The 14,530-nt window shown below is 36.7% G+C and overlaps 1 protein-coding gene across 1 annotated transcript in view; it reads right to left on the minus strand.

Annotated features, from left to right (window-relative positions):
* LOC127838638 (potassium channel subfamily T member 2-like) overlaps nucleotides 1-14,530 on the minus strand; it is a 149,648-nt gene that overhangs the window by 54,278 nt on the left and 80,840 nt on the right. Inside the window, exons 4-11 of the mRNA XM_052366492.1 lie at nucleotides 11,470-11,568; nucleotides 10,445-10,553; nucleotides 6,704-6,778; nucleotides 5,775-5,858; nucleotides 4,987-5,081; nucleotides 3,954-4,137; nucleotides 1,727-1,891; nucleotides 246-446 (exon numbers count right to left, since the gene is read on the minus strand). Coding sequence (XP_052222452.1) covers nucleotides 246-446; nucleotides 1,727-1,891; nucleotides 3,954-4,137; nucleotides 4,987-5,081; nucleotides 5,775-5,858; nucleotides 6,704-6,778; nucleotides 10,445-10,553; nucleotides 11,470-11,568 — 1,012 coding nt within the window. The remainder of the gene's footprint in view (nucleotides 1-245; nucleotides 447-1,726; nucleotides 1,892-3,953; nucleotides 4,138-4,986; nucleotides 5,082-5,774; nucleotides 5,859-6,703; nucleotides 6,779-10,444; nucleotides 10,554-11,469; nucleotides 11,569-14,530) is intronic.

Consider the following 14,530-nt stretch of genomic DNA (forward strand, 5'->3'; position numbering starts at 1 on the left):
TTTATGAGATACATGCTTAAATTACCCATACAAAATGCATGCTTAAATAGATAACCAATCATCTGGCCAAATAAGACATTACAGTTTTTTGATCAAATGAGCCTTTTTCCTGGAAAATTGTCATTGCCGACTGCACAGGCTAATCCAGGATAATACTTTACACACATGCATTAAGCCCAGTTTTCCCAGGATGATCAGGCTAAAATTATTGTGTAAGGAAGGAATAGTATGTTTTCCATCCTTACCGCAGCATCTTTTTGTTCCACGTTTTGTGACGAGATGATGAAACAGGCCTCTGCGTCCTGGACCCTACACCGGGCCAGGTCAATGTCTTTAAGGGCCGAGCCCTGGATGAAAATAACACGCTGGGCCCACATGGGCACCTGCAGCAACACCTTCATGGTGGGGTCCAGGTCACATGAAGAAAGTAGTACCACAAAGTAGTCCTGAAGTGTAGGATATGTGAATGTAATTAATATAAAGTACCGGTTGTACCAAAGAGAAAACTTGCAGTGCAGGAATAGGAGTATGTTATAAACGAAAAGTATTACCATACTAAAATCTTCTTGAAGTACATGAATTTCAAGTATTAAATAAAGTTATTAAGAGTAGAAATACATGAAGAAAATCATGTATGACAAAAAGCCCTCAAATATAAATAAGAAGATGTAACAAGAGCACTGCATAACGGGTGCCAACGCTCGGCTGCGGGTGCATTTTTGAATAAATGAAAGCTTGTCAGATTATTTTTTTTTTTAGGTCACAGTGACCTTGACCTTTGACCTAGTGACCCAAATATGGGTGTGGCAAGTAGAAATCATCAAGGTGCAACTACATATGAAGTTTCAAAGTTGTAGGTGGAAACACTTTGATTTTAGAGCCAATGTTCAAAACCTTGACAAAATGTTAAGGTTTTAGCACGACGCAGACGGCGGACACAACACGACGTCGGACACGACGACGGACACGACAAGCTGGCTATGACAATACCTGGGGTTTTCTCCGAAAACAGCCAACTAAAAGGTAAATTAATTTATAAAAAAAAGGCTGTCTGGTAAGTGCAGTGCTTGGTACCATGTAGGCGACCCTGGTTCAACCCGGTTCCTAGAAGCATGTGAGATTTGTTGGTGGTCACCATACCAGACTGGTCGGGTTTCCTTTCCATTAAGTTCTCCAGCTATCCCCACATCACAAGAACACAAAAAAACTGACAATCTTTTAGTTACAATTAAATGGTTGGAAATTGCATATCTTATTCCTAAATTATGCAAATTTTCATGTGTGAAACAGTTTATAAGGTTGGAGATCCAGGACACACTTCCGAGTCCTCACAAAAAGCAGCCTCAGGCCCAGAAAGACCTAAATACACATTTATTAATGAATAACAAGAGATGTGTTTGTCAGAAACACAATGCCCTCTATTGCGCCACTTTCAAAATTAAAATTTCAATATATCATTTGGAAGGTTTAGAAATTATCTCCCTTTTAAAGCTTATTACTTCCCTTGGATTGTATTTTTTGACTTTGACCTTGAAGGATGACCTTGACCTTCCACCACTCAAAATGTGCAGCTTGATGTGATACACATGCATGCCAAATATCAATTTGCCATCTTCAATATTGCAAAAGTTATAGGCAATGTTAAAGTTTTCGGACGGCGCGCAGGCTTACAGACGGACTGACGGGGGCATAAAAAAGGTTTAACTTGCATTTGGGAGATCAGTACCTGCACTTTTGGGTGCGAATAGAACTCATTCAGGAAGTCCATGACAGTGTCGGCCTGCAAGGTCGTGGTGCAGACTACAACATGTTTCTCCGTCTGTGCTCGGTGACTGCTGTATGCCCCGCCCTGCTTCTGTCGCTCCATCCAAGTGTACGCTAGCTGCTCAAACTGTCCAACAGCAAAACAGTGTCATTGATTTTTTTTCAAAACAAAGGCTCATTTCAATGAAAATGCCGATAAGGCAACAAATTTAGTTTTACTCATTGGTATTCGTAAAATTGAGATTTTCCCATCATTGTTTGCTCATCCAAATGTTTCTAGCTGGTAGACCAAATAATTGGGGGAAAATCACAATTTTATCAACGCCTTTTGCTTTAAGGTAGCGCACCTCTAATGGGCACATATCCAAATATAATCTAATTAATTTTTTTCTTAATCAGCATCATTTCACTGAACAACATGCAAATTTGTAGGTAGGCTTTCCATGCTTTAATAAAAAATATACCGTTTTTTTCAAAACCACCCCCACGCTCAGCTTTTGTACAGTTTATTTTCACCCCTGGGGTATATAAAAGTTCCATAATTCATTCAAATTTCCAAATATGGGCATGCTGTTGGTGTGTATAGATGCAGTAAAGGTGTTTAAAATTTAAACAAGATGAAATAAGTATTCTTTTACAGACATTCATTTTTTACAAATTTTTATCTATGGAAGAGCGCCATGAAATGTAAGTGATTTCAGCCAAGTAAAAATTGGGTCGGTTAAAAACAAGTGTCATAAAATTCAAACTAGTATCATTCAAGTTATATTTTAAACATAGTTTTTATAGAAACACTATATACAGCAAAAATACTAAGAAATAGACAGATTCACCGTTTACTTTTTGAAATAAAAATAAAAATGCAACATGCATCATTTGTATTTTCAGCAGTAAATCACCCAATTTAGCCATAACGTTGTTTTAATTTTAAAAATTGAAGGATGTGCATACAAATTTCAACATATTAAACAAAAAACATAGCATATATGCTACATTTAATCAAATTACGTTAAAAAAGAAATAAAACATGTCGCAAAAAGTATGCGATGTCAGCAGGATTCGAACCTAAAAGATATGTAGTCCATCGCCTTAACCACTAGGCCACGACAACTTCACACTTGTGTAATCTTAAATTAGATATCTATAAGTAAACAGGTAAAAAGGCTCGCCAATCTTTGAAGGAATCGCGAAATCGTATTTTTTCAGACGATATTTGGATCAAAGTCAACATTTATTGTGAAAATAATGTAGTCTAAAGGAATTACGTAAACATACAACAAAATTCGAACTTTGAAAAAAATAAAATGCATCTCTCGGAAATAACCGATCATTGAAGATCGGCAATGATCGTAAAATAAATCGCGGGAAATCATTAGAGGTGCGCTACCTTAAATATCTAAGTGTATGCTAGCTGCTCAAACTTTTGAGCAAACAATGAGGGTAAATTCTCAATTGCATGAATGTTATTAGTAAAACTTAGTTTTCATACTGTTGTTTTGCCGAGAATAATCCATGGGTATACCCTGCTGCTCAAAATGTTGGGAAAATTATGAAATAAACCTAAATAGCAATTACAAGTCATTAAATGGAATTAAAGCCTGAGAGAAATTCAGTCTAGGTTGAATGTCAGGATAGATGTTTGCCTAATAAACTGTTGACATGTAACCGTGGCCAACTGTTCACATTACAAAGTAATGGATTGTCAACCTATCACTGTTACCGTCAAAATGACACCATAAACAACTGCCTCCATTTGATCGTTATTGTTGGCGACATTCAATTACATTGAATGTAGGCTGTTACTTATGTACCATTGTAACAATCGATTACCCTGACATCTAAACTGAAATAAAGCCCATGATGAATATCTGGATAAGTGTTACATAAGGGTACATGTAATCGTAATTTACTGTCAACACAAACATAAAAAGGTCGCCTTGGCATAGTTGATATGGTGTCTGCCTTGCAACTGGGAGGTCACAGGGTCAATCCTCACTGCGAGAGCTTTCTTTAGATCTCCCCTAAAAGATTCCAAGTACTGGTTCTACCCGGGAAATGGACTCAAGAACATTTTAATAAGCCGGAGGCTTGAATACAATCAATTTTAATGTCACACCAACCGACTGTCAACACAACACCTAAACCAACTGTTAAAATGTCACCGTAATAGAATGTCAACATAAGCATACCTGAGTGGGTAGAATGAGCAGGGCGGCTGTGATCATGCCCATGATGAACATCTGGCTGGGCCATATGTCGGGGTAGATGTCGCCATAACCGACTGTCGACAGGGTGACTATCGTGAAGTATGTACTCTGGAACAGGTCCAGCTGACGGTTTCCTCCTCGTTGTAGATGCTGGATACCGCAGGCACTGGATACAGATATTTGTTATATAAGCCTGGCTCTGAGAAAAAGGAGCTTAATGCATGTGCGTAAAGTGTCACCCCAGATTAGCCTGCGTAGTCTGCACAGGCTAATCAGGGACAACACTTTCTGCTTTTATGGAATTTTTCGTTTAAAGGATGTCTTTTCTACGAAAATTCAGTCTAGGTAGAAAGTGTTGTCCCTGATTACGTCACTTTGCGCACTAACAGTGTCGTCCCTGATTACGTCACTTTGCGCACTAACATTGTCATCCCTGATTACGTCACTTTGTACACTATCATTTAGACCCTGATAACGTCACTTTGTACACTATCATTTAGACCCTTTTGGCCCAGGGCAAGGCTCATGTTTATATACCTATTGCTTTTCTTACACTTATACATACGTATTAGCACCATATTGGCAAAAAAATGTAGGTTTATCTTTCATCTTAGCAAGTCTATTTGATAGTTTGTAACAAAACAGACAATGTTAGGCCCCTTAAGAACAAAACATTGTTATTTTCTTCAGACAAAATCACATCACACACATAGATTCATAGCACGTCAAAAAACCTTCTCAATTGAGCATGAAAGTTTGGGCAACTGAACCAGTTATTTGCCCACATTTGACTCACAGTTTGTCTTCAAAATTGAGCCTCAAAATGATTTTCATTTTATTCAACTTCAATAAATCTTTAATGTTGAGTTTTCTTCTTGAAAGCCGAACACAATTTCTAGCAAAACCACAACAAAACAGGTCACCACGCTCATACAATGTATACATTTCTAGATAACCAAAAAGTTGCTTTCAAAATATGGCTGTTAGCATCAGTTTCATTCTCTGTTCAGTTTACCTGGTAAAGACAAGGCATATCAAAGTTGCACACAAAATCATTAGTTGCTGAGCAAGAGCTGACTGAGACTTCTGCATCACCCGATGAAGGTCATTCTGAAAATGTCAAAGGTCAAACATAATAGTCAAAGGTAATTGTGCTACTAAAAACCTGAAATATTTTTGCATCATTTTTTCATAACAAGGGCTATATTTTTCTGCATCACCCACTGAACTCTTTTGTCAAGTTCAAAGATCAAATGAAAGAGGTAAAGGTAAAGGTCAAGGTCACAAAAATGGTTTTGTCACTATGCCAAAATAGCAGATGACATATTCAGAGAGACGTATAACATTCAGAGAAGTCTCTTACTTATAAGGAGATATACTTCCAAAACAAGATTTGCTAGCTCTTGTTTGTTAAAATGTTATGACTAACTTTGTACTTGAAAACTCTCTGACTCCACAGTTCCTAGAGTTCTTTAAATAATTATTAAACACAGTTACATACTAGCAACATACAAGATATATCAAGAATCATGCAAATTTTTTCATAATGTGCAGACACTTTATCCACAGATATTGGAACTATCTAAGAATAAAAGGCCAATTGTATGTGATTCAGGATTCACACATCCAAAGTTTCCGGGGCAATTGTGTTGATGATTTACCAAATTTAGATAACTCAAGGACCATTACCAAACGGGCTTTCTTATCGATCATTGAACATGGCTGTAATATCATATTTACAAACGTTGATGAAGTTTGTTGATTGAGAGAATAAGTGGTGTTCTATATACAACTTAGACTTACAAACATGTTCTGCATTGACTGCTTGCCAAGCCAGCAATTCAGGAAAACTGGGATGAACAGCCCTCTTAGTGATGGCCAGAAGATCTGTAAAGGAAATCGTCTGCTTAATGTATTAACTAGGGTAACTGACATTTTATAAATGTTCAGCAATGCATATTTTCCAACATTTTCCGAAATACAGTAAGAGCACTTACGTGATTTTTTGCATTCAAAATATTTCAGTGTTAAAATTATGGAATCTGCTCCTTACTTAATTTTTTATTGTTTTAAAAAAGACATATCAATTTGGAGTTTTGTTTTGTTTTTCAACTGTTATTATAATACTTATCAAAAAATTTGAATACGAAAAAAATGTTTATTATTTTAACAAAACAGTTTTTTTCTTCTCCTAAAAATTTAACAAAATGTCAGTTAAGCTACTTTTTACATTAAAAAAATGAAATGTGTTCTATATGTCAGTTTTGAAAATTTGGTAAAAACATTATTTTTACCAAAAAGGTTGACTTAAAATTTTAACAGTTGATGTATTTCAACTGAATAAACACAAAAATGAAAAAAAAAAATAATATAAAAATGTCAGTTACATGACTTATTACATTCAGTAGACGAAATGAGCCTCGTTCTGGGAAAAGGGGGCTTAGTACATGCATACATTTTTTGTTTTAGTGGAAATTATGTTGATATGACCTTGCATTATCCAAGCTGATTTTTTTTGCTAGCTAAGCTACAATATAAAAATAATTATGCTTACCGGTAATTAAGTATTGTTTTGTCCTGTTGCTTACATTATGCCAATTTTATAGATACAGTGCAAGTTACATTCTTGATATATAAGGAGCAATAAGGACTGAAGAAAACCATAGAAACTGTCCACCAATTGTGAAAGATGATTTCAGTCGAGCAAAAAAGCATTCACAAGCATTTCTTACAGTGACTATAAATGGAACTGTCAGACACAGCTCTAGGATGAATTCCATGGACACAATCTGTTGCAGAATGTTCCCCTGAAAAATACATAGCAACGGAAAAGTATACATGTGTAATTATTATGAGGTGTGTTCTGTGAAAATTTACCTTAATGACACAATTATTGATATTACTTCCTAAGTTATTCTAATAGAAGACAAGAGGGCCATGATGGCCCTCAATTAACTGGTCCCCCGTTGAATATAACCATTGACTTCGTTGACTATAATATACAACAGGTACAGGCTAATGTATCGGCGATTTTAATTGGATAACGCGAAGACCAATCGGTAGCGCCGTTCGTGCCGTGACATAACAATGTTATGGTTCGCGCGCGGTGGTGGTGGTGGTGGTGGTGGTGGTGGTGGTGGTGGTGGAGGAGGAGGAGGAGAAGGAGAATTAGGAGGAGGAGGAGGAGGAGGAGGAGGAGGGGGAGGAGGAGGAGGAGGAGTACTAGTAGTAGTACTAGTAGTAGTAGTAGTAGTAGTAGTAGTAGTAGTAGTAGTAGTAGTAGTAGTAGTAGTAGCAGCAGCAGCAGCAGCGGCAGTGGCAGCGGTAGCAGTAGCAGAAGCAGTAGCAGCAGCATTACAATACCAATACTTAAGAATGATCAAATGGGAAAAGGTAACCTAGCACTGGCAGTAAATATGGGGCTCATTTACAGGTCAGATTTGGAATCTCTGCTTTAAAATGAGATTTTAAATGAATTAAAGGGAGGCAAATGCTGTAATAAAAAGAACATGCATAAACGGTAGTTGTTTCCCTTGTTTGAACCATGCTAAATCCTTTAAATGCCTATTTCCAGTAACTGTGACCTTCACCTGTGACCTTGACCTTTGATCTAGTGACCTCAAAATCAATAGGGGTCATTTGCAATTCATGATCAATGTACCTATGAAGTTTCATGATCCTAGCCCCGAGCGTTCTTGAGTTATCATCCGGAAACCACCTGGTGGACGGACGGACGGACCGACCGACATGAGCAAAGCAATATACCCCCTCTTCTTCGAAGGGGGGCATAAAAATTCACATGCTCACAAATCAAGAATTTCCACTTTTAAGTAACGCGAGGATATTATGTATCATGTAGTACTCAAGTTGCATATGTATTATGAATCTTATTTGACTAGAACGAGCTTTCATTCTTACCTGTCAGCTGTCAAAAAGTTCGGGAAAAAAAAACGGAAATGGTACACGGATTATTTCCCCTGATATGTTTCTTTAAATAACCGGTCCAATTTTGGACCGGTAAAATTAGCTTGTACCGATCCCTATATAGAGAGTAGCGAAAGATAAGGGGAGGTAACCAATCTAGGCCCTCAATTGCTCACCTGAGTTCCTTGACATTAATTGTTTAAAAACTTTATGAACTTAACCCTTTACTCCTTAGATTTGTATTTTGACCAATATGTAAGTCTATTTGAAATTTAAATTTACTTAAAGACTTTCTTACTAGAATCAAGTTTAAAAGCTTCATTTTCAACCCTTAGATAATGATGTGCAGCAAACACCATAAAACCTGAAAAGGCTGCAAGTAATTACTCGCAGGCTGTTTTGGTTGTATGCTGATTGCACATAGCAATTTTCACTTTGCTTCTGAGTGGGAAACAGTTAATATGAGACCAGTAAGATGCACCTAAATGAACAAGAAATGTGTCCATAGGGCATAGATCACCTCACATTAAACTTTGTCTCAAAACTCCACTTAAATAAAAAAAAACACAGTTATACAGCCAAATTTGACTTTTGACCTCTAAGTGTGACATTGACTTTTGAGGTAGGAAGACAGTTGTTACACACAAAATGCCTTATAATTATGTTGCCTCTAGACTAGTAATGAGACTAAAGTTAACAAATCACAACACTCCACGACACTAAAGGCGAGACCTAGCAATATACCAATAGTGAATAGTTCACCTTCAGCCCTTTGTGCTCAGGTGAGCTTAACATGCTTGCAAAATTGAGGCCATATTTATTGGAGACTAAGAGGTTACCTTGTACCTGAGGTACTGCACAATTGAGGCCATATTTATTAGAGACTTAGAGGTTACCTTGTAACTGAGGTACTGCACAATTGAGGCCATATTTATTAGAGACTTAGAGGTTACCTTGTAACTGAGGTACTGCACAATTGAGGCCATATTTATTAGAGACTTAGAGGTTACCTTGTAACTGAGGTACTGCACAATTGAGGCCATATTTATTAGAGACTTAGAGGTTACCTTGTATCTGAGGTACTGCACAATTGAGACCATATTTATTAGAGACTTAGAGGTTACCTTGTAACTGAGGTACTGCACAATTGAGACCATATTTATTAGAGACTTAGAGGTTACCTTGTAACTGAGGTACTGCACAATTGAGGCCATATTTATTGGAGACTTAGAGGTTACCTTGTAACTGAGGTACTGCACAATTGAGGCCATATTTATTGGAGACTAAGAGGTTACCTTGTAACTGAGGTACTGCACAATTGAGGCCATATTTATTGGAGACTTAGGGGTTACCTTGTAACTGAAGTACTGCACAATTGAGGCCATATTTATTGGAGACTAAGAGGTTACCTTGTAACTGAGGTACTGCACAATTGAGGCTATATTTATTGGAGACTTAGAGGTTACCTTGTAACTGAGGTACTGCACAATTGAGGCCATATTTATTGGAGACTAAGATGTTACCTTGTAACTGAGGTACTGCACAATTGAGGCTATATTTATTGGAGACTTAGAGGTTACCTTGTAACTGAAGTACTGCACAATTGAGGCCATATTTATTGGAGACTAAGAGGTTACCTTGTAACTGAGGTACTGCACAATTGAGGCTATATTTATTGGAGACTAAGAGGTTTCCTTGTAACTGAGGTACTGCACAATTGAGGCCATATTTATTGGAGACTAAGAGGTTACCTTGTAACTGAGGAACTGCACAATTGAGGCCATATTTATTGGAGACTGAGAGGTTACCTTGTAACTGAAGTACTGCACAATTGAGGCCATATTTATTGGAGACTAAGAGGTTACCTTGTAACTGAGGTACTGCACAATTGAGGCTATATTTATTGGAGACTTAGAGGTTACCTTGTAACTGAGGTACTGCACAATTGAGGCCATATTTATTGGAGACTAAGAGGTTACCTTGTAACTGAGGTACTGCACAATTGAGGCTATATTTATTGGAGACTTAGAGGTTACCTTGTAACTGAGGTACTGCACAATTGAGGCTATATTTATTGGAGACTTAGAGGTTACCTTGTAACTGAAGTACTGCACAATTGAGGCCATATTTATTGGAGACTTAGAGGTTACCTTGTAACTGAGGTACTGCACAATTGAGGCCATATTTATTGGAGACTTAGAGGTTACCTTGTAACTGAAGTACTGCACAATTGAGGCTATATTTATTGGAGACTTAGAGATTACCTTGTAACTGAGGTACTGCACAATTGAGGCTATATTTATTGGAGACTTAGAGGTTACCTTGTAACTGAGGTACTGCACAATTGAGGCTATATTTATTGGAGACTTAGAGGTTACCTTGTAACTGAAGTACTGCACAATTGTGGCTATATTTATTGGAGACTTAGAGGTTACCTTGTAACTGAAGTACTGCACAATTGAGGCTATATTTATTGGAGACTTAGAGGTTACCTTGTAACTGAGGTACTGCACAATTGAGACCATATTTATTGGAGACTTAGAGGTTACCTTGTAACTGAGGTACTGCACCAGTATAGTCTCTGAGAGGCTGATTATCGCCACGGTAACCTGAACGATGTGCAGAGCAACCCCTCTCTCCACCCACCAGATACGCTCCCTAAATAAAATCAGATACAATTTAACATCCTCTCACTCAGGGAATACAGGACTTAAATGGAACATTTTGTTTAAAGGAAGTATTCTTTTTATCAATCCAGTTTAGGCGGATAGTATTGTCCCTGATTAGTTTGGGCAAAATGCACAGGCTGATCCGGGACAATACATTAAAGGTACTTTTTCACAGGTTTGTCATTATATGATTTATATTGATCAATGTAAACATTGGATCTTAAAAGCTCATGTAAAAAACAAGAATCAAATCAAAGAAAGAAAAAAGTAACCCTCAACTGGGCTCAAACCACTGACATTTGGAGTAAAAGTATAACGCTTGCCTCAGATCACTCGGCCATCCGCGCTCATACAATGAATGATGTATTTTATACTTTATGTAAGCAATCCTCGTAGTATCACAAAATACAACCAGAACAGAACTCTCCAAATTATTCAATCATTTCGGGTTGCAACGCTTCATAACTTTCAGGTCTTTAAATCGTCAAAAGATGCATATAATGGATTTTTTAGAGCATGATAAATGTTCCGTATTACTATTTCCTCACAAATATCATAACTACAACAAACATTTGTGAATCTGAAACATTTTTTTTAATTTTGTCAATTTACCAAAACTTGAAAAGGTCCCTTTAACCCTTTCAGTGCTGGAACCGAATTTCGAAGACCTTTGAAAACAGTTTGGATCCAGATGAGACGCCACAGAATGTGGCGTCTCATCAGGACCCAAACTGTTTGCTATTCTGATAGAATTCTTTGAAAAAAATCAAAGAAAATGCTAATTTTAAAAATTCAGCAGATGACATTTTAGCAGACGACAAATTTCCCAGCATGCAAAGGGTTAAGCATATGCATTAAACCCTGTTTTCCCAGAGTAAGGCCCAATTTAGAGTGACTGTTTTTACCAATGGATGGTTGGATTCTCCAGAAATTCATCCTTGTCAATGATGTCCCAGCATATGTTACGAGCTGTCGTGCCATTGGTTACACCGCTACCTGGCACACTGAAACAAAGGTCAATCGCAGAATTGTGTCAATTTTTTTATATATCAGTATTTCAGCTATATCCTGAATTGCTTGTCACCAGGGCCTAGTATCACAAACATACTCAAGTTAATATTCTGACTCAATTTTGAGATTTCTCTAAATGTTTGAGATGAGTTTGACAATCATGCTTTATGTTGGAGTTCACAGAAGCTGCAATTTTTTAGTTTTTAAACTGACACAACCCTGTGTATGAGGAGGAATATTTGCATTTTTATAGCTGATATTGGAGCTTGTTAGTGTCAGCTGTCAATATTACTCAATACTCAGCTGAGTGGAAACTCAAATCTCATCTTCTGAGTTGAGCTAAATAATTGCCAATGATCATGATACTGGGCCCTGATTAGCTGACCTATGAAGTTAGCCAGTCTATGAGTAGATATTTGTGCCATTGACTGATATAGGCAGGTAGTCAACAAATGTATGACCAATCTGCTGACCTAAGAAGTTAGCCAGTACTTGGAGTAGATATTTGTGCCATTGACTGATATAGGCAGGTAGTCAACAAATGTATGACCAATCTGCTGACCTAAGAAGTTAGCCAGTACTTGGAGTAGATATTTGTGCCATTGACTGATATAGGCAGGTAGTCAACAAATGTATGACCAATCTGCTGACCTAAGAAGTTAGCCAGTACATCACCCTCATCATCATCATTACAATCATTACAATCATCATCATCATCATCATCATCATCATCATCATCATCATCATCATCATCATCATCATCATCATCATCATCATCATCATCATCAATCCCTTGACCGGTTTGGTTTTTGTGGGGAAATGAGGGACAATACAAAATTCCTCCTCCAGTCATGTCTGCTGTGTGCTGCTGAAAGTAATTTATCCATGGGAAGGTATTTCAACTCATTAACTTTGTCCATCCAAAAACATTGGTAGGGAGTGCAAAAATGTAGGCCTACATTGAGTTATTATAGATAAAACTCAAATATGAATTATCCAGGTTATTATATTTTATTCATCTTTAGTTACATGAAAATGCAATGGATATACAAATAAGTTAACTGACCTTCAGTATTTTAAAACTATTGAATATGTCTAAAGTGTGACAGAAATATAGCTCAACAGATAGTTCTAATTATTAATTAAGCAGTGAAAACGAAAGTGCCTTCAGTTCTATGACAAACCGTTGTTCTCAAATAGCTCTGGTATCATGGGTCACGTCACAGAGAAGATACAGTTAAAACAGTCACACAATTCAATGAACAGGCACTCAAATCCTTTGAAACAATTCAATCAATACTCATAATTTCTATGATATTTACATATTTTCTGTGAAAAGTTGCAATAATGGATTTATGTGTGCATACAAAGTGAGTTTGTTACTTATAGTTTTGATTTATTCACAACATTTATTTGGGCTGCGATCTGTATAAAGCACAGGCTAATCAGGGACAGCACTTTCCGCCTTAACTTGATTTTTGCTAAGAAGAGCTTTCTGTAAACGAAAAATATCATACAAGCAAAAAGTGTCATTATTGATTAAACTGTGTGACACTTTACGCACATGCATTAACCCCCTTTTTGACGATGCTGCGAAGCATCGTCTTAAGTTATCATATCATGAAGAAATTCTTCACAATGGCAACCTATGTAAAAGACCGAGCCAGTCCGATTGAGATAGCTTGATTTTTCTAATCTGCATACCTCGCTGATTATCATTGATAAAGGTTTAGGAAGCTCAGATATAAATAGGACAGCATATTCTGGGAAAAGATTTAATAATAGTTTGAAAACGTTAATTTTAGATCAGTTATATTCAATCCATTATATGTTTATAGATCAATGAAACAACTATGCATTTTCTGTATTGTATTTGTCATTTGTCGTGATTCAGTAAATAAATTGCAAATTAAAACGTGTATAATTAACTTTCAACGCAATCATGAGAGTAAAGAAAACGAATTATTTCGAACCTGCCATTTGTAAACGTTGTAGTGACTATGGTATATAAACAGCATAATAGCCGTATCATATCTGTGATACTTGCGCTTCTGCGTGCTTTCTCTGATTTTGCATATTTAATAAACTTTTCAAACGTAAATTACAGAGCCACATCAGTGCACATACTATGTTTGACAATTCATTCGTTTGTTGGATATTGTTTGCTGTTTTAAACACATATTAGGTCATATCGCGGAGATTTAGTTAACCTTACCATGTGTTCATGGGCGAACTCACGTATTCAAGTGCTCTTACGACTATGTGCTCATACCCACTTTCGATCGGGAATCATCATGAAATTATTGCCATACTTAACGAACAAAAAAGCTTATTGAATTAGAGAAAAAGAACAATAATCAAAAGAGAAAAAGTATATGTCCATGCACATGGGATTGTGAAATCACGTCCGTACACATAGCATCATTAACTTAGGAAAGGAAACAACGAAATATAAAGTTTGGTATGATATACATGTGAAATTAAAGAGCATGGTGTAATTAAAGAGCATGTCAAGTTTTGAATTTATATGCTGAAACGTAATGTTATAACCCACAAACGTTTTACTGTAACAGACAGTTTTTTAAGATAAGTGGTACAGAAAATACACGTTGAATACCTTTTTAAAGATATTTGTTGTTATATTTGATCGAGAATGTAACCCGCCTCCCAGTTTCGCTGAAAGGATCAAGTTCCCCACGGGTACTACTTCCCCGTACCCCCAATTTTTTTTCATACCCTACATTTTTCGTACCCAATTTTTTTCGTGCCCATTTTTTTTTTGTACCCAAATTTTTGCTTGTAACCAAATTTTTTTTCGCACCCAATTTTTTTCCTACCCAATTTTTTTTTGTAACCAAATCTTTTTACATACTTAATTTTTTTTTGGCATTATTTTTGTACCCAAAATTTTCGTACCCATTTTTTTCCTACCCAAAATGTTCGTACCCACGCACA

Source organism: Dreissena polymorpha, chromosome 7 (assembly GCF_020536995.1).
Source record: "Dreissena polymorpha isolate Duluth1 chromosome 7, UMN_Dpol_1.0, whole genome shotgun sequence".
Lineage (NCBI taxonomy): Eukaryota > Metazoa > Mollusca > Bivalvia > Myida > Dreissenidae > Dreissena > Dreissena polymorpha.